Source organism: Epinephelus fuscoguttatus, linkage group LG22 (assembly GCF_011397635.1).
Source record: "Epinephelus fuscoguttatus linkage group LG22, E.fuscoguttatus.final_Chr_v1".
In the NCBI taxonomy this organism is placed as follows: Eukaryota; Metazoa; Chordata; class Actinopteri; order Perciformes; family Serranidae; genus Epinephelus; species Epinephelus fuscoguttatus.
In genome coordinates this window covers 32,238,827-32,265,624 of record NC_064773.1, presented here as the reverse complement: position 1 = coordinate 32,265,624, position 26,798 = coordinate 32,238,827, and the positions used below count along the sequence as shown (strand labels likewise).

Sequence of the window (26,798 nt, the reverse complement as noted above, 5' to 3'; positions counted from 1 at the left end):
GTATTAATATAATACTTTTATAGTTTTTTTATGTTACTGTAAAAACATCAACCATTTTTGCCTTCAAACAGCTATTTATTGAAGTCTCTCGCAAAAAATTTTACACTTGAACACATCAAGATAAGGTAATAATTTATCCTCGCCCAATTAGGGATGCACCGATCCGATATCTGTATTGAATATCGGCCCCGATATCATCAAAATAGATGGATCGGGTATTGGAAAATGCAACCTATACCTGAGGCGATCCTTTCCCTTAAAATCTATTGTGAAGCGACATACGTCATGGAGGGAAGGAGAGAATCTGCTGTATTTCACACTATTTCAACTGCTGTTGCACAATTATTTATTTTTGTTAAACATAAACAGTCCATCATTGCAGTAATGTGTTTCATCTTGTTTCATTTTATCTTAGGAAAGAACTTTGTAGTCATCAATGCCCGATGCCTCTAGTCTTTTCTGTTCTACACGTAAAGGTATATAGCTTTTTAGGTCAACCATGGTATCGGATCGGTATCAGGTATCAGCTGATACTCAAAGCCACAGCATCAGGATCGGTATCGAAATTGAAAAGGCTGGATCGGTGCATCTCCAAGCCCAATACTCATTTTTACTGAAAAGAGCTTGAATGCGTATGAATCATAACATAACTAAATGCAGTCCCCATTACCTTTTAGTTGTGACCACAGGCTGCTAACAGCCAACAGCTCTCCTCCAGCTGATGTCACTGTTGTTCACAATGTAGCCTTATCAGAGAAACAAAAGAGTGCATCCCCTGACACGTCAGTAGTGAGTTTAATGCACCCTCTTGTCCCAAAGGCCTCGCGGAGAAGATCTCTGTTCATCCCAAACCCATTTTCTATCTTCCCTTGGACGACGAGATGCAGTTATTCTTGAGTCCTGCACAAATTTGATGCGACACAACAGAAAAACGTCGCCCACTGCAAACAATGAATGTCATCTTCTTTGCCAATAGGGGTATGGCAGTCATCAAGGCAAATATTGGCCCATTCATAGGCATATCTTTATAACTGAATATAACTTTAGTTGAACAAATATGCTTTTCCACTTCATTACGCCTTTACTCTCGCTCATTTCTTTTCCTCCATTGTGGTTCCCTCTATACTTGTGGTGCGGTGGCCCTTTTCTTCCTGCCACTCCCCCTCCTGTTGTTTGTCTGGCCTCCTCGTTGCTCCGCTCACCCTGCCAATCTCCCCCAGGACCAATTAGAGCCCAGCCTCATCTTGCGGACCAGCAGATAAAAAGGAAGCCAAAGCGTGTTTGTGTGTGTGTTTGCTGGATACGAGTGAATGCATGTGTGCACGAAGCCACGAGTGTGTGTTTTTTTGCTTGGATATGCAGGCTCTTTTTTTTTTTTTTTTTTTTTTTTTTAAATGTGTGTATTTCCGGATGTGTTGGCGCAGGCTGGGAGCGAGCGCTGAATAGCAGCTCATCTCTCTAATGCCGATGTGGGAAGTTTCAAAAGCTTCCTCTCATCCAAGTTCTCAGGCCCTCGCAACTCCGCCGGCTTCCTTTCCAGCTAATAAAGCTCCGGTCCCACCAGGCAGACTTCAGAGCAGCAGCAGCACCACCACCACCCCGCCCCGCAACCCCACGCCGACCCATTCTCCTTCCTCCCCACCAACACCACCTCTAATGTGGGTAAAAGAAAAGCGCTCTGCCTTTTACAGATGAGAAGCGTCAGAGCCCCTCAAACATATTAAGTAGCTCTGTAGGAGATGAGGGGGGCGATTGTGAGACACAAAGCCTGAATCAATGGGACATCGATACAGCAGACAGTCAGCCTGTTTCCCTGGGAGGCCGCAGATTTGTGTCTGCCTGCCTGTTCCTTCAATTTAAAACAAAGATGTCTCACATTTTCTATCTCGTTTCACATTGATTTTTTCCAATTTACATCCCTTTATGTTCCTGACTGTTGCACCTAATTGTGTTATGAATTTTTATGTGTTTTTTTCCTCAGGTGTCTTGATGTCAATCAGACGACCTCATTAAATTAAGCCTTATTGTACGTTTAAAACAAAGTTAGAGGGAAACAGATATGATGAAATGTTTCCTTTGAAAGTGCTTCTCTTGCACAGATCCATTGAATATCTTTGAACACTGAAACATTTAGAGAATTTATCAGTTAATCCACAGGAAATAAATTGACAGCAAATTTACCCAATGAACACTCATTAAAGACATCAAGCCAAAAACACCAACCATTCTCTGGTTCCAGCTCCTCCAATATGACGCTTTTCTCCCTTTTAATATCACTGTGCACTGAATATGTTCAGTCTGTTGATCAAACAAAACAAGCATTTTACAAGGTGTCATCTATGGCCTTTTATTTATATATATATATATATATAGTGTTCTGACATTTCATAGATTAAACAGTTAATCAGATAACCAGATCTAAGGATGTGTATCTCTCCCTCTCAGTTACACAGTTCCCAATCCAATATAAAAACCACACAGATACATTTAAAACAATATGATAGGCTGTAATCTGATCCAACTGTGATTTGATGACATTATTAATATTGATTCAGCTCAGATTTCACATTATGACTTGTTCATGAATTGTGTTTTAGTTTTTAGTGGCTCAATGAAAAAGGATACATTCATTTTTCCTGAATTTTTAAATTCACTTACTGAATTGGAAATACACTTATTCAGTACATCGACTGCTGTGCGTGCAAGTCCCCTTCTCAAGTAACAGTGACAAGGTGTGTTTTGCCAAAGGCGTATTTTATTCTACAGCTTCCCATTTTCCTGACCAAAAAAGTTTGGCAATGTAGCTATGTAGCTACAGATCTCTCTCTCTCACACACACACACACACACACACACACACACGCACGCACACACATATAGAGTTACATGAAGTTTTCTTTGACAGACATATCATTTTCTGTCAAATTTGGTGCAGATGTTGAGTTAGCTGTGTATTGATGAAGGCTTGTTTCTCACTGAGTTCGTTTTCTGTTACGTGTTGGTTCATCTTTTAACCCTACAATAGGGTCAAGGTTAGACATTTGTATGTTTCATATGTATCATCTTGAGGTTTTTAAAGTCTCGTAGTGTATGAGCTAAAGGTGGAGAGGATGGTGGGTGGCGTGACACCTAGGCAACATGCCTGCCAAGCTACAGACCACTGTTTGAGACCAACAAATAACAAAGCCTGTTGTTTTTTCGCGAGACATGTCTGTGTTCAGTTTCCAAGATTAATAATAATAATACATTAATAAAATAATTTATTATGGCGGCACGTTGGTGCAGTGGTTAGCATTGTCGCCTCACAGCAAGAGGGATTCTGGTTCAAATCCGGGGGTCGGGGGTTCGAACTCCGCGGCGGGGGGAACACCTCTGTGCAGAGTTTGCATGTTCTCCCTGTGTCAGCGTGGGTTTTCTCCATGTAGTCTTGCCTCCTCTCACAGTCCAAAGACATGCAAGTTAATTGATGACTCTAAATTGACTGTACATGTGAATTTGAGTGTGAATGGTTGTCTGTCTCTATGTGTCAGCCCTGTGATAATCTGGCAACCTGTCCAGGGTGTTCCCCGCCTCTCACCCAATGTCAACTGGGATAAGCTCTGGCCCCACCGCAAACCCCCGACAGGATAAGTGGTTACAGAAAATGAATGAATAAACAAACTTAAAGTAGAGGACAGAGCAAAATTTTTAGCAAAATAAGTTTAATATATTGAACAACTCCTCACTACAGCATCAGTGTGTTATTAGGTTTCCTCTAATAAGCAGTGATGTAGTGCATATCTCTAGGGCTTTTATTGTGAAAGGTAAAAAAACAGATGGAGTACAGCTTTGATGCCCCACTATTGACACTGTAGGAACCAGTGAAGGTTTTGTATTTTTATTTCATGCTATTATTTTATTACCTTCATAATATTTGTGCAACTCAAAACCCTGAGCTTCACCTTAGCCAATAGTAGCCAGTAGACCAGTGGCAAGTAATAGTTTAGCTGATCAGCTGATGCCCTCCATGGTAAATTGTGCAGCAAAACCAGGAGTGCTCCAGACGGTCTGTTTTGTGACACGACATGGTAAAATCATGTCTGAGGAAATATGTTTGTGCATCAAACTCCAATACTCACAGCAGAGGAGTGCACTTGTAAATGATGCCAAAATGCAGTAGAGACTCAGCTTTACATGACTATTTCAGGACAAACATCTACCCACTAGTGTGGCAAATAGCCTTTCAAAACTGACTTGCCAAACTGAAAATATACCTGCATTTTGCACTTGGTATTTAGCCATCTGTCGCTGTTTTTCTAACAGGGTAGTGCCACAAAAAGCGGTTTCTTTTTACTGAGACACTGCTGCATTTCCAGCTGGGAGACTGCCACCAAAGCAGGTATTTTGAGCCAAAACATAACCATAACCAAGTGGTTTTTGTGCCTAAACCAAATGACACATTAGCCCCAGTGTTGTTGAATCATAAAGTTTCAACATATCCGTGAGAGATCCGTCTTGAGACAGGTCTCAAGACCAGTTTTTGAAGGGTCGAGTCTCAGACTCAGCCGTATTTTCGGTCTTTTCTCGGTCTTGAACAAAGAGAACTCAGATTTTATCAAAAGACTGGTCAGAACACAGCTGTGGGGATATCAATACATTGCTTGTGCAAAAAAAAAAGAGTGCTAAATAAAGGTAGTTATATTCATTTCAAGTCTTTACTGTGTGTTTGTTTGCTCCAGGAAAAATTCCCGCAGGTAAAATTAACCTCTGCAATGCCTTGAGATTATTTTATCAAGACATTTCTCATAGTACATTTATGAAAATGGCAATTAAAGAACGGAATAAAGAGGAACCCTCTTTTTTTCTGAGGGTTTTTTATGTGGGAGTATGCATCTCTCAGATCAATCTTAGGAGTGCCTATGGTTTGCATGTTCCACTTGTGGATTTGTCACTTTGACATTGCAATGAAAATAAAAGAATAAAAAAGGATATACTGCCCAGCCCTGCTCACAATAAACAGATAATGAGAATAGTTATTAGTCGTTGCAGCTGTAGTTTGATGTATTCCTCCATACCACTGAGTTCACCTTTTAGCTTTTATCATCAATATCTTAAAATGTTCCACTTCCATCTTATCTCTGACCTACAGTAAAATGGCTCCAGTATTGTGCAGTCATGAAGTGAAGTGAAAGCCTGTTGACTCTCCAAACCCAACGATGCCAAAGCTGACCCTCACTCTGCCACAGCAGCTGCCCTCTGCCTCTTTTATTCCTCTGGCTTCGGACACATCAGGGGGAACAGGACCCTTTGTAGATCAATCTTTATTTCCTGCCCCACCTTCCACAGCCCCCCCACCTCGTCCAGCCCAAAAGACTTTGTAGTAGAGCAGAGGTGCTCTTTGACAAGGGAAGCTGAAAGGCCTGGACATGGAGAGGAGTGCTTGGCACTTCCTGCTCTTTGAACCTGCTGCTGCCTCAAAGCACTGTGGATGGTCAGATGTATGCAGGGGGTCTGAAGAGAACCTGGTCCACAAAGAGACTCCTGTACACAGAGCATAATCCAACCTCTCTGACTCTGTCAACTTTGTCTGTCAGGGGGTCTGATAGGAGATGTCTGAGAAAACTTTAAAGGTCAGAAAACTACAGTTTGCTTCCCAAAGAAGCACCAAATGTATTTACAGTTCACCTTTAAAAAGAAAACAGTAAAAACCTGAATTATGTCTTTCCTTATTGCATCAACGGATAGTTGCCATCAGACATTAAGACACTTGGTTATCGTTCATGTTATTTTACCCAGATGTATTTTGAATAGTGAAAGGAGCAGAGGGAGATTCCAAAGTGATTCCAAAGTCCACACACACACACACACACACACACACACACACACACACACACACACACCCTTGATGTCGACTGGAAATGCATCAGTTTCAGCACACTAGACACTGGCAGTACTCTGATGCTTGAGCAAACATGTAACACATTACTGCCCATGCATGAATTAAATGGGGGGGGGGGGGATCGATTCAGTATAGTATCACAATATTTCTGTGTGGCAATAACATATCCATGCCCAGATGTCAAGTATTGTTTTTTTGTATAACATTAATTAATATTACAAATGCAAATTATTTTTTTAGGAGCCGACTAGAGTAATATAATCAGTTGCTTTTTTTACTATCTACTAGATGAAGTTTTCTTCTTCTTCTTGTTCCTGTTCTTCTTCATGCCTTAAGTATCCTGATAATATTGTATCGTGGGACCTCTAGTGATTCCCACCCCTAGAATCTACCATGGCTGAAGGAAAACTACTTAGTTATCACTGTTCGTGAACTGCAGTCAAACTGTCAAAGTAGGCAGCACTGCTCAAATATGAATCATGATTCTGTTTCTACATTGTCTAGTTCTCATCTGAAATGTTTTCTCAACATATTTTAGTAAACTGTTTAGCTAATTAATGAGAACGTTTGTGACCCTGCTGCCATGCTGACAAAATGTTGAGTCAAAAGTATAGAATAATTCATTTAAAAATGATAGGCAAAGCTACCATGACGTCACATATTGGTTTGTTGACTCCCGTCTGATGCCTTGAGTTCAGCATTTTGCCTGTAGCCATCTTGTTTATTTTGGAGCTAGAAGTGAGCATATTTGGGCAAGAAGCTCGAGCTGTGGAGGTACAAGGGGTGAATCTAGCCCTTTTTCAACAGGAATTGTGCAAATTTGCAGGAAAGCCCAATCAGTCTTGGTTCAGCATTGGCAGTATAAAAACTAAATTGGGGAGTGCGGCAAAATGCCGCCTACCTACTTTTGTTTATACAGAATGTGCCTTTTTCGGGGCAATGGGGGCGTGAGCAAGTAACGAAACGTATAGCTCAGCGTGTGACGTAAACAGTGACGTGGGAGGGAAGCCGCGGCTGGTCAGTCCCTCTGCGATTCTCTTGTAAGTCGGCCCGTCCTTCGTCTCCGTCATCTGACGGTTAATGGCCTCTTTGTTTGCGAGGGCAAAGAGGGCACGCAGCTTGCCGGCAAAGTGGCCCAACATTCGTAAAAATCTGGCAGTGTAAAAGGGGCTCCTGACTGAGAAGCTGAGGTCACTTATGGCAAACAGCTCTTAATTATGCGTAACTTTAAGCCTTCAAAAAATTTAAACGGGTGAGTTATAAAAAAAATTCACCCCCATACAGTTGTCATGAATGTTAAAGGAGCAATAAGTGAAATTCATCATTTCTAGATTGAAGGAATTAAAAAATCGCTAGGTGAAGAACTACAGGTGTAATTTCATCTGGAGTATAGCGTGACCTCACACACCCTCTCTTTGTGTTGATCTCCAGCCCATTGTTTACGAGCCGGTCCGGCTGCACGTTCATGTACATTTATTCAAGTTAATGTGGGAAGAAGCAGTGGGTTTATCGGGCAGCTGAGTGAAGCTGGGTGAAGTAGAGGCTGCGGAGGAAACACTGGGATAGGTTAATGTCTGGAGCTTACTCCAGTAGCCGGTGGCAGCCGACTTGGCTAGAGACATTGCCGGATCCCGGTTAGTGCTAACACCGGGACCTAACGCTAACGTTCCTCCTCTTCTCCATGAGTGAGAGCGATGTTTTAGCCTAGCGGGCAGCTGGCTCGCGGGCTGCCCGCTAGGCTTAAACATCACTTCAGGTTAAATTGGGAAGAAGCAGCGGGTTTATCGGGCAGCTGAGTGAAGCTGGGTGAAGTGGATGTTGCGGAGGAAACACCGGGATGGGTTAATGTCTGGAGCTTGAGCAGAAAGAGGTGAGGGTTCAAACTTGGGATCTGTTTCATGAAGACATTTTCCACTACAGTTGTCTTTTTTTCAACACATCCTGAATTGAGTGTTGAGATGTCTTGTCTGACTGGTTATTGTAACAGCATATTAAAATGACTACTACTTACTCTGTCTTTAAAGAGTTGTATAAGGTTCAAGCAGGGTTTTATTTATATAATATTTAATAGAACGATCACAACTGCTGCTCCAATCTCCACACAACACCTGAGAGAGTCACGGCGTGTTTCTCGACTGTTCCGTTTGAGACCCATGGCATTTTAAAAGCAATTTGACCCCCGCCTGGCCCCGCCACTTAATCTCAGTAGGCTTGTCTGTTGCTGAAAATGTCCTCTCTGAGCCCCAGAGGCACAGCTCCGGCCACTCAGGCTAGCTGCAATCACAGGCTACTGGCTGGGGCAATTACAAAAACACCCTGGACCCAGGCTGAATTTTCATCTTATCTATCCAAATGTCAGCCTCTTGCTTATTAGCTATCATCATGCTGCTGCCAATCACAGTGAAAGAGATGAGAGCTTTCCTCCACGGCCACACCCCGACATGCCCACCTCCCACTGAGTCTGTCTTAGATTGTCCTTTTGTCCTCATTTATCTTTTCGATTCAGCGTTGCTTAGTTTGTCTCATTATTTTTATTCTCTGCAGTTCTGCAGTTTGATGCTGAGGAGACTGTGATTTTTATCACGTTTATACTGACATAGTGATGCTGGATGGACCCGCATTGGTGGTAAATCTAAATGCAAGTTTAAAGTTTGTGGTTAAGTGGCAGTTTATCACATCCCAATTCAGTATTAAATCTTTTTATTGAATCTGAATCCTTTTGTAATTATGGCCAAATTTCAATCTGGTTCAGCTTTCAACAATTTTAAGTATCTTAACATAAAAAAAAAAAACAAAAAAACATGAAGATCTCAAATCACCTTTTGTTGGCTGAGATGGCAGAACGTTTAGTGTGTCAGCCTAATAATGTTTACAACCTGTGGCTAAAACCTGACAGTGAACCAAGCAGCATAAGGCATGACAAGTTGAGTGCAATAATAAGCATACACAAATCAGGACCTCAAGTATTTGCTCCGAAGATCTTTTCTCTAGAGAAGAGTTGTCACTCTAATAGTCTTGTTGAACAGACGGCAGCCAAGTTTTATTTTAGCTGTTATGGGATAAAGTCAGCTGACCCTTCTCGAAGCCCCGCTCCTTTGTGGTGGTCCATCAAGCTGTCAGAGCTTGCATGGAGCCCACACTGTAACTAACTGCACTACATTATTAAATCATTGGAAAAATGAAAAAACGTTTTCAAAGAGAAGCAGACAGAGGGGTCTACGATATGTGTTTGAAGAATGACTCATCAACATGTTTTTGCTGACTCATCAGCACTGTTCACTGGCGATTGAGACAGAAGACAATGAACACAAAGAGAAACCATTCAACCAGGTGTGTGTCATTGCAGTGTGTGCAGATGAACGGTGTTTGGCTTCCCCCTGTGCTGCCAGCTGATAGACCTCTGCCGGCAGATGGTCAGGGAGATCCAGGGGAAGCCAAACAACGTTTATCTGCAAACAATGCGATGACACATAGTTGGTTGAATATGGGCAAAGTTTCCCTGCTTACTTTTACTGGTTCCTGTAGCGCTTGGTAGACTTTTATTCAGTGTTATAATCACTAAAAAGCAAAAGTAACATGGCTATACCTTCAGTAGCTAGCTAGCTAACCCTAAACATTTCAGGGCTAGTTTTGGTTTTGGAATCTCTCCCAGTAACAAGTGTCATTATTACCCATGCCCCAGGCACAATGTTTAGCTCGAAATCCACAAAACCAGCCTGAAGATGAAGGAGATCTGAAACGATTGCATTACAGTCTTTGGAGCACAGCCGTGTTGTTATCGGATCCTTGTCGGAGCTGGCTGATGCAACGCCATGATTGGCTAGTCTGCATTCAAGGGGGCTCACAGGACTTTCCAAAGGGTCAGTTAGCTACAGCTGATATACCACTGATAATGTCACTTCACCAGAAGCGATTGTCAGCACTGGCAAAAAATGAAAAGACTGCTTCTAGGATTGTAGATTTTTTTTTTCAGTCAAACCAATGTGGCTGTTCAAAACAAATATTTGACTGTTCATTAATTTTTTGTGTATATCGCCAGCAAGCAGACACTAGATATCAATCAAAAGCCAGATAACATTATTTCAGAGCCTGACCAAGCAAAGTCTCTCTTCCTACGTGCAGCTGCCTCCACCTCACTTAGACTTACCCTGGGTCAGGTCTGCAGCTGCCTGTACTCTTCGCAGACATCCTTACAGAGCGCAAAGAACAACTTTACATAGGGTAACGATTTTATCCTGGAGGGCAGAGTGAAAGCAAAGAGCGCTGACTCTGCAGTTACCTCTGGGGGCCGAAATGTCCCTAGAAGTACACTGCACAGTGACTGACAAAAAAAAACGAAAGAAAAGAAAAAAACTGCTCAAGCTCAAGAACCGAAGTCAGCTGAGAGAACTCCGGCTGATGATTTTAATCTTTGACTTTTGGGGGGCAGCCCTACCTGCTAATGTAACCAGAATGCCTTCTTTTTGCTAATAAGAGAGAGCCTGAAGAGATTGGAAAAAAAAGATGTTTGTTAGCCCACAGCTAAAACAGCTGAAATCCAGATCTAAAATAGAATCGACTCTGAACCCAACCTAAGCATTATTTGACCTGACTGTTCGACCCTGACCCTGAATCAGCAGGACAAACGTTTGTACCTGTGATGGTCTGTAATGCAATTGAAATTTGAATGGCATTCATGTAACAAACCACTCGAGAGACAGCATGTAAGAGTGGACTGAAACTGAAACATGTTTTCATTGGGTACTGAATGTAGTTCTGTGCAGGTGTGTGTAATGCGGTAGTTTAAACAGTACTGTGTATGGAACTACAGCTGCAGCCTTGAGTGTGTGAGAGATGATGAGCAGGGATTAACTTCTGACAACAGTCTTGTATGAATGGGTCAAATGTGGCTGTTCAGCATGTTCAGTGGAGCTTGCCATACACAGCTTTCCTGTATGACAGTGGTATAGGATGACTGTTGTATCATAATACCCTTTGCACTGTACAAAAGACAGAGGGGGTTTAGCTTTGAGGCTGGGAAAGTGTTAGGTCAATGATTCCTACATCCAACATCATAGACTAAATAGTTTAAAGTTAGGGTGGATGCAGGTTGACTCTAGACACTGGGGTTTTTATTAGGGATGTACCCGAATCCAATAAAATATATCGCCATATATTGTAATTTATTACCGGTTTTCAACTGCAAATAATGTCCCCAAAGAAAAACTCTGTCAACTTCTGTTTTATCTAATAAGAGAAAGATTTTTTAGTTTCACTTAAGTCTTATTCAAGTAAGCTACCTAAATTTGTATTTGTAATTTTAACAATTTATACAATTACAAAAAAAAAGATATTTGGCTCTGTGTGACGATACAATATTGTCACACAAAAATATTGCGATACTATGCAGTATCATTTTTTGTTAACCAAATTGGGCTGGACAGGCTGCGGCCCAAGCTTCATGGCCAGCACACAGTCTGCAGTGATAGTTTCTATTGGTTTTCTGTCCAAATATAGACACAGATAATTACTTTTCTGAACACCTCTAGTTTCCATACTATAATAATGTTAAGGCTACAAGAGCAAGTTGGTAAAGGTAATGGAAAGGTGGTGGTTTTACTTTACAATCAGTCTTCCCTGAACCTTGAAATGCTTTGACTTACACTGTGTCTTTACAGGAGGTATAGCATTAGCAGTAAGTTAGCAGAGCAACAGCAGCTTTAGTGCACCATCCTTGTCTACACAGGATGTATTCAGGCACAGGAATGAGTGTAGGTCACCTCTGTTTTGGCAAAGGAGTGTATACATGTTCTGAACGGCCACACTAGAGGGCGAGGTGACAAGCTTGGTGTCATAGAGAGGAATGTGACATGATTATCATACAAATGGGGATGGAGGTGCTTAGCAGTTTTTCCTCATAAGCACTGATGGTGTTGTTCGCATGAAAGTGACAGAGCTAGTTGTGGAAGAGTATATAAAAGCAGAGACTGAGACCTAATCAGCTACTGACGGTAAAAAAAATGGACTTTGCATATTCTCACTGCAGAGATCAGTGCAGATAGCTGGTTCCATTTTGTATCTGGATACAAGTTTCCTTTTCAAATCATTCATTCACAATAGGAGTGTATTATATATCAATTAAACTCGATGTATCCTGGCTTGTTCCGCATGGGATGTATAAAATGACTATATTCATGCCACCGGCATGAGACTCGCCTTGGCACCTCATCACTCAAGCTCTTTCCTATGGCTTTCTCCCTTTCACAGACACAGAAAGACTCACAAACATGATATGTCCTGCCCATCCAGACCATATTCTCCTGGAGGATAGTATATGAGCAGGAGAGACATGAGTTTTTGTGTCTGCAGGGCTCCTGACTGCGACCACTTAGTCGTATTTTGCGACCATGGAGCACCGTTGCAACTTGCATATATTATTAATATATCAACTGGAGAGCTGTTAGGTTGTTTCTTACTCACAGAGAATGAATCCTCACATTTCGCAACACCATCGGAATAGTTTAACTTTCTGCTAACATCTAACTGCTGACTGGAAGCTCAAAGTTTAAAGCTAAAACATCCTGCCCGAGCCAAGTCAGGTGCTTCAAAATAAAAGTACTGGTGGTACTGCTTTGATTTCTTTTTTTATTAGAACAATACTACATTTATTTTATTAAAACAGTACTTTATACCAGTGCTTAACTTTATTGTAACATAATTTTATGTAACTTTATTATAAAAGTATTTTACTAAAATTTATTGTAACACTATTTGTGCTTAATTTAACTTTTATTATAAGAGTACTTTATTGAACTTTATTATTGAAGTACTTCTTTAACTTTAGTATAACAGTACTTTATTATGATAATACTTTATTTTACTTCATTAAAACAGTACCTTATTACAACTGTACCTAACTTAAATTTATTCTAACAGCAGTTTAAGTTTAGTGTTTAGGTAGTCAGCAGTAGTTGAGAGAAAATGCCAAAATCTATATAGCCTAAAAATATCTCAATATTATCTATAGCCCATATAGCCCAGCCCTAATTCACAGCTTTCCTCAGATTGCCCCTTTTTTGTCTTTTTCTTTGACTATATGCATCTGCAAAGAAAGAAACTGGTGATGTATACAAATGCAGCAACTCAGGGACACAGTTGTTGACAAGACTGACTGAGTGAACATGGCATACTGCCTTAACTTAAATGTTCCAAACTGTAGCTACACTTCACCAAAATGAATCTGCCAAATGCAAAATGTCCAGGGGATACTGACGACATAAAGGATATTTACATATTTATCTACCGTCAAAGTTAAACGAAGAAATAGTTATTTTTGATAACTTGAGAAGAATGATTGCTCGGCTCCAGTCTACTACTGGTGTTACACTGTATTCTGTGACGCATCAGATTCTGTGACCTGTGGCAGTGCTACTACCATTTCACCTTCTGATAACATTAAGTGTGTCGTCCACGCAGAAAAATCTGTGATCTATCGCATTGATATTTTTTACTATTATTTCCACTGTGTTGTTTTTACCCCAGCCTCTGCAGCTGTAGCACGGTGCAGAGCAAACACTGTTTTCTTCACAGAAGAGAGAAAAAAAAAGACAGGGTTAATGAATGTCACAGAGCAGTGACAAAATATGTTCTGAAACCCTTTCACGTCAGTAGAATCTAAATGAGTGAAATAAAAACAATACATAATTTTTAACTAAGATGTTTTTATTCCCTTTAAAAGATTTGTTACGGAAATTTAAGGGATTCAGATTCAATAAGCCAATTCAGAACTATTGGAAACATTAAATGGCCAGTGTGCACAAACAGTGACATCAGTCTTTCTGTCAGGATTAAAATCTGTGCTAGGTGTCTCAGTGCATGCTGGGAAAGCCATCACCAGATGAGCAGCTGAAGATAATGATTGTGTCTGTTTTTCTCTGTTCCTCCCTCCTGTCCCAGGGAGGTGGTACATCCGCGAGGGCTGGCTGAAGGTGGTTCCTACTAAAGGTGCGGATGCTAAGCCCAAGATGTTCTTCCTGTTCTCTGACATGCTGCTGCAGGCCAAGCACTGCAGCCCGCTAGAATACACCAACAGAGACAAGTTCGCTGGCCAGCACGCCTACCCCCTGCAGGACTGCACTGTGGAGAAGGTGTTTGGCCACACCAGGAGCCAGGGAGGCCTGCTCAGTGTGAGTATTGTTCACGCAATTGTTCAGTTCCTTTCCAAAACAGTAGAGGGATCAGGGTGTTTCTGGAATATTGTATTAGATCGTATTCAGCTTACAGTCAGAGTGGAAAACAGACTGAAAAACAACATTACCAAAACAAGATGGAAGAAGCATGAATGGATTACTGACTTACTTATGAAAAGCAACTGAAAAAACACATAAGAAGAAAGACCTATACAGAAGAAGGAGGAACAGCAGGAAACATTTTATTCTGTTTTATTTAATATATGCTTCATCTTAGCATCAGATGAAATTGATGGCATATTTTTACACAGAATGAAGACTGTGTATTTTTTTCTGCATGTCCCTCTATTTCAGTCACCTATAACTTTTTCAATGTATGTTTAATAAACTTATCATTTTTGTTCACAATTACACTTAAAAAATCTCATCCTATGAAGTTTTTAATGAATTATTTACTGTATAATATAATAGAACTCTCTAGTCTTTGTCTGTCCAATAATAAATATAACACAATTAAATAAAATCAGCAGTGAAATCTCTGATCTCATGAAGATATGTCAGTGCTGTTCAGTATTTATACAGTACAGGCCAAAAGTTTGGACACACCTTCTCATTCAATGCGTTTTCTTTATTTTCATGACTATTTACATTGTAGATTCTCACTGAAGGCATCAAAACTATGAATGAACACATGTGGAGTTATGTACTTAACAAAAAAAGGTGAAATAGCTGAAAACATGTTTTATATTCTAGTTTCTTCAAAATAGCCACCCTTTGCTCTGATTACTGCTTTGCACACTCTTGGCATTCTCTCCATGAGCTTCAAGAGGTAGTCACCTGAAATGGTTTTCCAACAGTCTTGAAGGAGTTCCCAGAGGTGTTTAGCACTTGTTGGCCCCTTTGCCTTCACTCTGCGGTCCAGCTCACCCCAAACCATCTCGATTGGGTTCAGGTCCGGTGACTGTGGAGGCCAGGTCATCTGCCGCAGCACTCCATCACTCTCCTTCTTGGTCAAATAGCCCTTACACAGCCTGGAGGTGTGTTTGGGGTCATTGTCCTGTTGAAAAATAAATGATTGTCCAACTAAACGCAAACCGGATGGGATGGCATGTCGCTGCAGGATGCTGTAGCCATGCTGGTTCAGTGTGCCTTCAATTTTGAATAAATCCCCAACAGTGTCACCAGCAAAACACCCCACACCATCACACCTCCTCCTCCATGCTTCACAGTGGGAACCAGGCATGTGGAATCCATCCGTTCACCTTTTCTGCGTCTCACAAAGACACGGCGGTTGGAACCAAAGATCTCAAATTTAGACTCATCAGACCAAAGCACAGATTTCCACTGGTCTAATGTCCATTCCTTGTGTTTCTTGGCCCAAACAAATCTCTTCTGCTTGTTGCCTCTCCTTAGCAGTGGTTTCCTAGCAGCTATTTGACCATGAAGGCCTGATTCGCGCAGTCTCCTCTTAACAGTTGTTCTAGAGATGGGTCTGCTGCTAGAACTCTGTGTGGCATTCATCTGGTCTCTGATCTGAGCTGCTGTTAACTTGCGATTTCTGAGGCTGGTGACTTGGATGAACTTATCCTCAGAAGCAGAGGTGACTCTTGGTCTTCCTTTCCTGGTCGGTCCTCATGTGTGCCAGTTTCGTTGTAGCGCTTGATGGTTTTTGCGACTCCACTTGGGGACACATTTAAAGTTTTTGCAATTTTCCGGACTGACTGACCTTCATTTCTTAAAGTAATGATGGCCACTGGTTTTTCTTTAGTTAGCTGATTGGTTCTTGCCATAATATGAATTTTAACAGTTGTCCAATAGGGCTGTCGGCTGTGTATTAACCTGACTTCTGCACAACACAACTGATGGTCCCAACCCCATTGATAAAGCAAGAAATTCCACTAATTAACCCTGATAAGGCTCACCTGTGAAGTGGAAACCATTTCAGGTGACTACCTCTTGAAGCTCATGGAGAGAATGCCAAGAGTGTGCAAAGCAGTAATCAGAGCAAAGGGTGGCTATTTTGAAGAAACTAGAATATAAAACATGTTTTCAGTTATTTCACCTTTTTTTGTTAAGTACATAACTCCACATGTGTTCATTCATAGTTTTGATGCCTTCAGTGAGAATCTACAATGTGAATAGTCATGAAAATAAAGAAAACGCATTGAATGAGAAGGTGTGTCCAAACTTTTGGCCTGTACTGTATATAGCCATTTCACTGGAATTGTATTTTAAAATATTTAATGTAACAAATGAATTTGTTGAGTTATTGATAGTACACTTGTTTGTAGGTATTTTACGTTTTATACAGGATGCATGTTTTATTAGCCGCAGTCACATTACCATTAGGGCTACAATAATTATTTTTAATGTTGATTATCTGTTCATTATTTTTTATTTTTTAAATTATTTTTTAATGAATTAGTTGCTTGTCAGAAAATGGTTTAAAAAAATAAAAAAAAAGGTCAATCAGTGTTTCCCTAAGCCCAAGATGATGACATCAAATTTCTTGTTTTGTCCATAACCTAACAATATTCAGTTTACTGTCTTAGAAGAGAAGACAAACCAGAAAATATTCTTTCTTTTTTTTTAAGAAGATGGAGCCCAAAAGGGGATTTTTGTTCTATCTTGTGCACACAAATTATCTTGTGGGAACAAGTTATTTATCTTGTGGGAACAAGTTATCTTGTGCACATGAGTTAGTTATTTAATGGGAGCAAGTTATCTTGCGGGAACAAGTTATGTTGTGCACACAAGTTATTTTATGGGAACAACACATTAAGTTGAGGGAAGTTATGTGCACACTAGTTAATTATTTTGTAGGAACAAGTTACTTACTTAGTTACTTATCTATTATTATTTTGTGCGTGGAAGTTAATAATCTTGTGGGAACAAGTTAATTATCTTGTGGGAACAGGTTAGTTATCCTGTATAAAGTTATTATTTTGTGCTCATAAGTTGTTAATCTTGTGATAGACTCACAAGTCAGTGTTTAGACGCTTTGCTTAACTAAAGACTAATGTCTTTCTCCCTGATTTTGTGTTTAGATGGGCGGATACAATTTCAGAGTTTTAAAAAACTCCCTACGTTGCAGAACCAATAGTAAATCCGCAGGGCAGTCCTTCGGTGGCTCACTGAACTCATGTGCTCGTAAACATAGTCCGACTGCGTTAAAAGTTTTAAACAAAGTTGCTGTAAGTCCTTCATTTCCACAATCTTGTGGACTGACCACACATTTGATAAAACGGAGTTAAATCTCTCAGCATCCATTTTCAAGCTCGGACGAGAAAAGGGGGAGCGCATATTTCCAGGAGGGCGTGTCCTTTTAAAAAATGCAAGAGGCATTGCTTTGTAGCCGGCCGTTTTCTCCGGTATGTTAAACACACTTTAGAAAGGAGTGTCCCCAGACTATCAGAAGGCGGAGATCTCTGATTGTCTGGTGGCGAGATTAATCTTGTGAGAACAAGCTGTTTTGTAGGAACAAATTATTATCTTATGTAAGCAAGTTAATTTTCTTGTAGGAACAAGTTATTATCTTATGTAAACAAGTTAATTTTCTTGTAGGAACAAGTTATTATCTTGTGGGAACAAGTGAATTATGTGGGAACAAGTTCAATATGTTTGGGGAATGAATTTTCTCATACACACAAGTTGATTGTCTGGTGGAAACAAGTAATGTTGTGGGAACAGGTTATTATCTTGAGGGAACAAGTTAATTATGTGGGAGCAAGTTCAATATGTTAAGGGAACGAGTTCTGCTTTGCACACATGTTAATTATCTTGTGGGAACAAGTTGTTATGTGGGAACAAAATGATCTTGTGGGAACAGGTTATTATCTTGAGGGAACAAGTTAATTATGTGGGAGCAAGTTCAATATGTTAAGGGAACAAGTTCTGCTTTGCACATATGTTAATTATCTTGTGGGAACAAGTTGTTATGTGGGAACAAAACGATCTTGTGGGAACAGGTTATTATCTTGTGTTAAGTTAATTATGTGGGAAAAGTTCAATATGTCATGGAAACGATTTATGTTTAGCTCACAAGTTAATTATCTTGTGGGAATTCATTATCTTGTATGAACAACTTAATTATTATTACAAGTTAACTTGTTCCAACAAGTTAATTAACTTGATGCATACAAATGAAAAATATAACCTTTTGGGGCTTTAGGGGCTCCATAGGAATCAGAGAATTATGACCCTCGGAAAAATCTACTCAAAGCAATTAATCAGTCACCAAATTAGTTGGTGATTTAATAGGTGACAACTAATCAAATAATCAATTTAGTTACCATGCCAGATTCTTAAAGTCAAGTCATTGACTGTTACTGAGCCTTCAGTTTATTGAACATATTCTCTTTATATGTTTCCAACACGAGGGCCATTTACAGCAGTCAACACAGGATGTGTAATTTAAGTGCAGAAAATTGGGAAAAGTTGAATGTTAGAAAGAAAAGAGAGTTTGGTGGGCAGCAGGTGGGGAAGACATCTGTTCATTGGTTTGAATACACACATGAATGAGTCCTTAGCAGAGGCATTATTTAATTTCCTCTTTTGATGTATGTTGCTTTAATTTGTCTTACTTATGGCCCTGACGGTTGCTGTTGTAGAATCTGCCAAATACAGGTTCCCTGAATGTTTTCCAGCCGCACTGAATGAAAATGTCATTTAGTTCTGCTTGTCAGAGGAGACCTGCGTTCCCTCGCCTCTTCCTCTCCCTAATCACTTCAAACCCTTGTTGAAGTAGCCCCAAAAGTTGAACTTTTAATGTGTCTCTCCTCTCAGTCTGATCTGTCTCCCAGGTCTCAGTACAGCTGCTGGCTGACAAATTGTGTCTAAATGATGTAGCTGCTGTCATGAAACATTCAAAGGAACGAGTCGCGCGTCATTGAGTGAGTAACGAAAGCGTTTATGCAGCAAGCGTTTAGTGCCAATGCTGCATGGTATCAATATTCATTTCAGCAGATTCGCTCTTGCTCAAAGAGCTCTTTATGTTGTGCTGCTAATGTGCTTCCCTGTGATGCACAGCGGCTATGTAGAGGTCTGATTACTCTACTGTCTGCTCACTCTGCTGTCTGTCCAACATGTTGGCAACATTTGATGCTTTTTGACATTAAGCTTGATTCACACAGTGTACAGTAAGGCTGTTAGTGACCTGATAAAACTAGTAATTCAATAACTGATTCTGGTCCAAGACCCGAGTAAGAGGACAAAAGTGATGTCAAACTGAGAAATTTAGCACATTTCAGAATAGAGCAAGACATTTGAGGACGTCATCTCAGGCTTTGGGAAACACAGATTGGTTTTTTTTTCCTGAAACATGGCTGCAATTAATGGTTAGTTCCAAAGTCAATTCATCTGTCAATTATTTTCTCAATGAATTGGTTAGTTGTTTGGTCTATAAAATGTCAGAAAACTTTGATCAACATTTCCCAAAGCCTGAGATGATATCCTCACGTGTCTTGTTTTGTCCACAAACCAAAAACATGCAGTTCTCAAGAGGAACCAGGAAAGAATTTTGTCTTTTTTTCTTTTATAAAAAATGATTGAAAATTGATTATCAAATGAGCTGCTGATTAGATAACTGGCAGCTATTGGATTAATTGTTGCAGCTCTAGGATCCAGAAAATGCTCCAGATTTTTACCTTTGATATATTTTTCAGCTGTTGGTCACAGTGGGAGTCATTTCAAACAGGGCTGCGCTTAATGATTATTTTAATCATCAATTAGCCTGTCATCTATTTTTCAAATCATCAAAAAAAAAATTAGTTTGTCCAATGTCAATAAAGAAAAAAATCCCTAATACAAGTTCTAACAACCTAAAGCAATATTTACATATGTGCCATATTTGATTGACAACTACAATAATTAACAAATTACCAAAATTGTTGTCAATTAATTTTCTGTCTTTTGACGAAATAATGAACTTGTGTCTCTGACTTTAAAACTCTTTGCAATGAGTTGTGATAGGCATCTGTACACTAAATGATTCAAAATGGGATAATTAAACAATTCTTTGTGGCAGCCATTAATGTGTTTAATAAGAACTGTTTTGTTTTCTAAATCCCCTAAGTATTTGGAAAAAAAAAAAAGTAAATTCCATCACAAGTCATTTTACTTACCTCGTGTGAATCAACTCCTCAGTAACTCAAGAAATATCAACATATATTACAAGTTTAAGTTCTCTTATTGTAAATGCTGTGTAGACACAAGCAACCATACAAGAAATACAGCTGGATCTAATTCTGGCTGCAACTAACAATTATTTTGTTATTGATTAATCTGTCTGCTATTTTTGAAATGAATGATTAATTGCTTGGTTTATAAAATGAGCTCAAGGTGACGTGTTAAAGTGTTTCTTCTTGTTGGATCAACAGCTTTACATTTTGGTTCTTATTTGCTTGAGATATTAAGTTTACTAGAATACTCATGCAATGCCTTTTTTTTAAATGATAAATTACTTTTTAATTTTTTTGTTGACGAACTAATCAATCAGTCTACTTCTAGTTTAAGCCCTAAATAAATTCCATTTTACAAGACATTTAATGCCACTTTCTGACACTCTTTAGTACTACACATCTTGGTCCACACATTAAAGTATTGTTGTTTGACGCCTATTCCTAAAAATGATTAGTGAGAGCTTGTTGGTGTAAATGTAGCTGATTTACCTGCCTAATCAGTCATTATGATCCACAAACAAACAGATGTGTCTGAAGAAAAAAGGGGATTTTATCATTAGTGTGTGTAAAATTCAGATTTAATATTTTGTGAGGATGTTTACCACAAACACAGATAAGAGAGTGAATTCAGGTAATGTACAGGACTCATAGTGACGTATCGTCATGACCAGGCTTATGTGACTTCATTTGTTGAAGGTAGTGTGAATTAAAAGCATCCTTCAAGGGACTAATGAAAAGGCTGCAGATGGGGAGATTAGTCAGAGCAGTATTATTTGGAGTGTGTGTGTGTGTGTGTGTGTGTGTGTGTGTGTGTGTGTGTTAAGAGTCGGGGAGTGTAGTGATGGCTGCCTGCTGTAACAGAATCTCTCAGTTGCTGGATCAGATTAGGCTGCAGATCCATCTCTTCCGGCCCTCCAGTAAATACATCTTCCTCAAGCCTGTCGCCGCTCTCCGCCAGCCGCGCTGCGCGTTATCTAATGGCAGAAATGGCATTTCATTAGCCTCTTATCCCACCGAGGCCCAAATGCATACTCAATAGCATTACACGTAATTTCTCATAAGGACACATTATTGATCCCGGGCCCCTACCTGAGCTCAAGGAAAAGGGCTGTCAGCACTCCAGGGCCCTCCTCATCCAGGGCCATGAAGAATTAAAGCCAAATTAAATTTGACAGCTGTAAATGCCATGGCAATCTATATGCAAAGTTTAGGTGAAAAAATAGCTTTTATTAAAATTTCCGTTTTTTTTTTGTTTTTTTTTGGTCACACATGTTTGTCGAGCCGGCTTTTATTTGCGGCTCGCCCCACGTTTTCCTCTTCATCTCCTGTCTCCTCCTCTCCCTCCATCTGTCGACCTTCCTTATTCTCTCCTCTCTCTCCGTCTGCAGTCTTCCTCTCGCTAATATCCCCTTGCCGCTTGAATATTTTCCCACATCCCTGACAGATTCTCTTTGATGTATAAATAATCAAGCTAAATTATGTGCAGCGATGAGGCTCTATGCTCCGCCGTTCTTATTATACAAAGTAATTTCTACCTAAGAGGGTCAGATTTCCTGACAAATCCCTAATTACCGCATTGCAATAGAAGTGGAATCTATTTGTGCATAAATCAACCGCCGTCCCCCAAGTGGCGAGTGCCTAATACCATGCGGCACTCAATTCGGCCCCACTCACTGAACTCTGTAATTAGATAATACTTTTGATGATGGTACATTTGAAATCTTAATCTATTTAATGTATAATGAGAGACACTCCCCTCCTCCCCCTGTGTAAAAACATGATTATGTTTGATGAGCTATACACTCCTCCGTACCAGTGTAAAGTTCTGTCCAAATAACGCATGGAAATAATCGATATGTCACTTCTCAACAAGCTGCCTTCCTGTGTAGAGGCTGCAGCCGCAGGTAAATGTGAAAGGTCGTTTAATATGGTGGAGGCCTAATTGTGATCCCCTGTAATAGCTTTCCCAGTGTAATTATGCAGCTCTAAAAGCCCCTTTTGTTTGGGTTCGGACAACTCCTTTTGCTTTGTTTGACAATCTGAGGCCGGTTTTAGCAATGTGAATGAGAGAGTTGATAATTACTGTTGACTCAAAGGAAGAGGACCCTGTCACTGTGTAAACCTGAGTGGAGAACACGTCTCTGTCCAGCTGCATACACAACGCAGTCTAGTGTGTCTTGTATATGCAACAGATTCTTGTACTTTATAGACTTGTGTTTTCTTTACTGTCAGATTTCAGTGTTTCAAGGGCGATGGACGCCAGTGAAAAGCAGCACTTAGTGAGGAGCTGGCAGATGGAGGAGGTTTTTGCTTGATTTGGGCTGCCCTCTACTGTTGTTACAGTGTTACTGCAGCTTCAGCCCTGTTGTAGCAAAGCCTCTGATGACTAACAGATTCGAGACTACTAAAGACAACCAAAAGCTGATAATTCTAAAAATGTGCCTAAGTGCAGTACACAGAAAGGAAAGTAATTGTACTTTAGGGTTAAGTGTCCTCGGATCAGCCCTGATGTGAAAGCCGCCTCAGGCTGTAACTAAAGATTTCTTGAGTCACCTTTCTACAGTACACCTTGGTCTTAGGGTAGGTATAACTAACTCTGGTGTGGGAGCAGTAGACAGTGTATGCTTTATATACAATCACTAAAGTATTTCACTGCTGGGAAGATAGGCTTTTCATAATTCTGGGCTGTTTGTCCAGTAGAAAGACTACTTGAAATTGTTGCTACATCCATGACCAGAGGAAAGAGAGGGAAAGGACTTTGGCATCTGATGTTTCTCAAGAGGTAAAAAGAAAACAAACTTAAAACTACCAGAATGCACAGCACCACATCGGACCAATATACTCTCCCGCTGATGGGTGATGTAAATAGTAAATGGACTTGTGTAACACCTTTCTAGTCTTCTTACTATTGAAAGCGCTTTTTACACTACAAATAACATTGATACACTGGTGGCCGAGGTTACCATGCAAGGTGCTATCTGCTACTCAGTAACATGTTACTACAGGATACAGGTAGAAATGAAAAGAAACACAAAGCCCTTTTAGCCACTGTGTTGTACTCATGTGTTCTACCCTGTAAAAACTGTTACAATGTAACACACAGCAACAGGGACTTTCTCCTAATAAGGGTAAACAGTGAATTAGCATAGTGCCACAAATCACACACTGTAAGGTATTCTGTTACTGCATGTGTTTGTATGTGTTTGAGTGGCAAACATAGTGTGTACCTGGAAGATGAAAAAGTAGAGCAAGGACACAAAATCTCACTGAAATGAATGAAGAAGCCTGTGTTTTAGCTGTGCTGCTAATGTCATTGTGACTTGGCCATGACAGTTATCCAAACACTCAGCATAACCTCAAACACACCCATACTGCCAACAAACATCTAAACTAGTCTCCTACACCTCCTCCTCTTCCTCCAGTTAACCTTCCCAAAGGCCAAACTCCTGCTGATGTCCTGCAACCAGGAGGATCTCAATGACTGGTACCAAAGCCTGAGCTCAGCTATCGGGTATGTACCTGCTACACCTGCAGCCATGCAGACCCCCTGTTTATTTTTGTAGAGGAATGCAAACTTGTCACCTTTTGGGGAATAGGTCACAAATTAGGTCAGTTGTTGTCTGCCCACATGCCTAAAGGTAAGAATTTCTTGCAGTAGATGATAACCTTACTTGGCTCATGTGACAATGTGTCAGGCTGGTACTGTTCACTAGCCTGATTGGGTTGAGTTGTTTTGATTTGGGAATGCTAGCCAGTGTTTCCCCTCACGCCGCTGCTATAATATCTCCCCATATGGAATTTATTTGCTATCTCCACTTTAAGCAGTTGGGGCCGAGCACAAATTATAAATAAGACACCCAATAGTTCCAAGGCTGATCAAAAGAGCCAATCACTAACTCTCTCTGATAATGCTACACTGTGAACAACGAATCAGTGTTGACGTCAGCAGGAGGAGAGCTAGTTAACCGCTGCAAGCAGTCAGCCAAAACTAACTGACAGAGATTGCATTGAGTTACATAATGATGCATTCAAGCTCTATTCTGTAAAAATAATAATGGGGTGAAGGTTATATGTGATGTTTTCACATTGTGTTACAATGTATTCGTGTAAAATGTATTTTTTGGTGAGAAACGTGAAAAATTTACAGCTGCTTGAAGGAGAAATTTGTTGTGTTTCACAGCAATATGAAATATATATTAGAAAGGGAATTTTGATTTATTATATATTGTAAAAGTGCTTGGAGCAGTTATTAAAAACCATGTTTTTCATAGGAAAGAATTACTATAAAGGTTGTTTAATGTGTATGACTGAATGTGTTCAAAGGTATTGTAAAGAAGAACTGAATGACTTCAAAACACTTCAGTTTTTTTCAATTCTTTTTTTCCCTGGCACAAAAAGGGAAATAAATACCAACAAAATAAAGCACAACAAAAAAAAATACATCTGCCCAGAATTTCACAATCAGTGCATCCCTAATATAAATGAAAAAATGCTGAGAATTAGCTAAATGGACCAACGATACTTGTGATGTAGTTAAACAGAACGCTTGTTAAATTAGCTTAATTGTGTTGCCTAAGAAAAGGGCAAATGTCAGGCTCACTAAAAATGACAGAAACTGAATTGAAATGACCTTGTGACAGTTTTTCTTTTAGTTGTAGTGGTTGTGAAATCAGTTTAGAAACTTTATATCTAAGCCCTGACTTTAATTCACCAAACAGTAGTTGCAGTAGCTGTAAAGAGCAATAACCACATATATTTTTACATCTACGATGTAGCACAATGTACTTTAATACAATTTTAGACCTGGCTCTGCACTCCTGTCCCAGCAGTAAGATTACGTTAATTGTAGGGTGAGTTTTTTCCCGTATTTTTATGTGTGAAAGCCATTTCCCTCAGTGGGAACAAAGCTTTAATTTACTTTAATTTCAGAGATAAAAAACAATAAATTACAAAGCTAATAAATCTCCCAATTTATCCTAGCTTCATATGAGTAGAGGAAAAGTCAGATAGCTGCTAGGCTAATGTAAGCAGTGGGATACGTCACAGGCTTATGTTAAAAACATTAGCATGCTGTATTTGTGGGGAAAATGTATCTAGTATAAGACAAGTTGTTGGTGAACCTTGTGAGTTATAATGGAGCAGAATTTTGTACTTTTGTTAGATGTTGTTGCTATTAAGCCATGTGTTATGTGTGTTTTAGGTGTATTAGTTGAATCGAACTTTACTGAATTTCACAGAAACTTAACACAGTGGCACAGAAATCCCACCAACAACTAGGTTTTTGGAATTGTGACATACAGTCTTTTGTATCTTTGCTTTTAAAAACATTTCACAAGTATATGGTTGATTTTTTTTAAAGGTTTAGTGATTTTCTCAAGTATAGAATATTTCAAATGCCTAAATGCCACCTTAGTAATTGTTCTTTTAATCTATGTTTTTTATTTAATCATTACGCAGAAAATGTATACATTAAGGAAATACATGTAATGGTGTGTGTTGTATTTCACTTGACTTTATTGGCTTTATTTAGGCATTTTAAATCCTCCATAAACAGGAGGAAATAGTGCATCATTCAGGGATTTTTTTTCAGTGGCGGATTAATCTATATTTTACCGCAGAGGAGTGTATGAATGAATGAATGAGTGGGATGAAGTGAAAATAAACTACAGTGTGTGTGTTCATAGTAATGAAGGAGCATGTGTTAATCGTGTGAATCGTGACCTGTGCATGTTTGTGTGTATATTTTCATTGTTTGGATATGCTGTCATCCTGTTTCTCGTTGTCTGTTGAGTAGCATGTAGCTCAGAACTTTGCCTGTATGTGGTTTGAACAGAGATAATAGATGGATGGGGGGCTCAGTATGCAGTGTGTGGACAGTGGTTTGATTGTCCTAACTCTCAGTGGGTAAAGAATGACTCTGAGTAAAACTTTGACACAGGCTGGTACTGTACCTCAGGCCTGTCTGTCTCTCAGACAGCCTCTCATCATTGATCAGCCAGACCTCAGTAACTCCACTCCCAGCCCGCCTGGCCCCGGCTCCCCGGAGGAGGGTCCGGGTCAGCCCCGCTATGTGGAGGGGCCAGCTATGCTGAAGGCCCCGACCCCGGTGTGCCCGGCCAGGCTAATTAGTTTATCACTTTGTCAGAGAGGGGAGAGAGGAGGCTGTCAAAGAGCTCAGACCACCCAGCAGATGGGGGCCGAGGCTGCAGGCTGACGGCTCTAAACTCCAGGGAGCGTAATTAGCTGCGGTGGAGGACTGAGGAGAGGACAGGCTGAGAGGACCAGGGGTCAGCAGCACTCACACCACTGGGGAGGAGAGCAGGGCTGAGGGGTGTGTGTGTGTCTACACATAGCTAAATTATTGATTTAACAAAGACTACACACTGCCTGGACTGACATCTCTGAATCTATTGAATGTTGCTCTCAATGATTATAAAAAATGTATTGTTTTCTGTGGCCAAACCATATCAGATTGGTAGCCATGTTTCCAGGCAAAATACCCACTTTACACACACATACACTCCTCCTCACATCCCCACCTGCTATCTTCTGTCTGTGACTGCAGAGGTAACTT

General features: G+C 40.1%; 1 protein-coding gene across 5 annotated transcripts in view; it reads left to right on the top strand.

Moving 5' to 3' along the window:
* Positions 1 to 26,798, top strand: part of arhgef39 (Rho guanine nucleotide exchange factor (GEF) 39) — a 360,851-nt gene that overhangs the window by 324,836 nt on the left and 9,217 nt on the right. For all 5 annotated transcript variants that reach the window (XM_049567106.1, XM_049567102.1, XM_049567104.1 and 2 more), the window contains exons 8-9: positions 13,813 to 14,042; positions 23,647 to 23,735. In XM_049567106.1, coding sequence (XP_049423063.1) covers positions 13,813 to 14,042; positions 23,647 to 23,735 — 319 coding nt within the window. The remainder of the gene's footprint in view (positions 1 to 13,812; positions 14,043 to 23,646; positions 23,736 to 26,798) is intronic.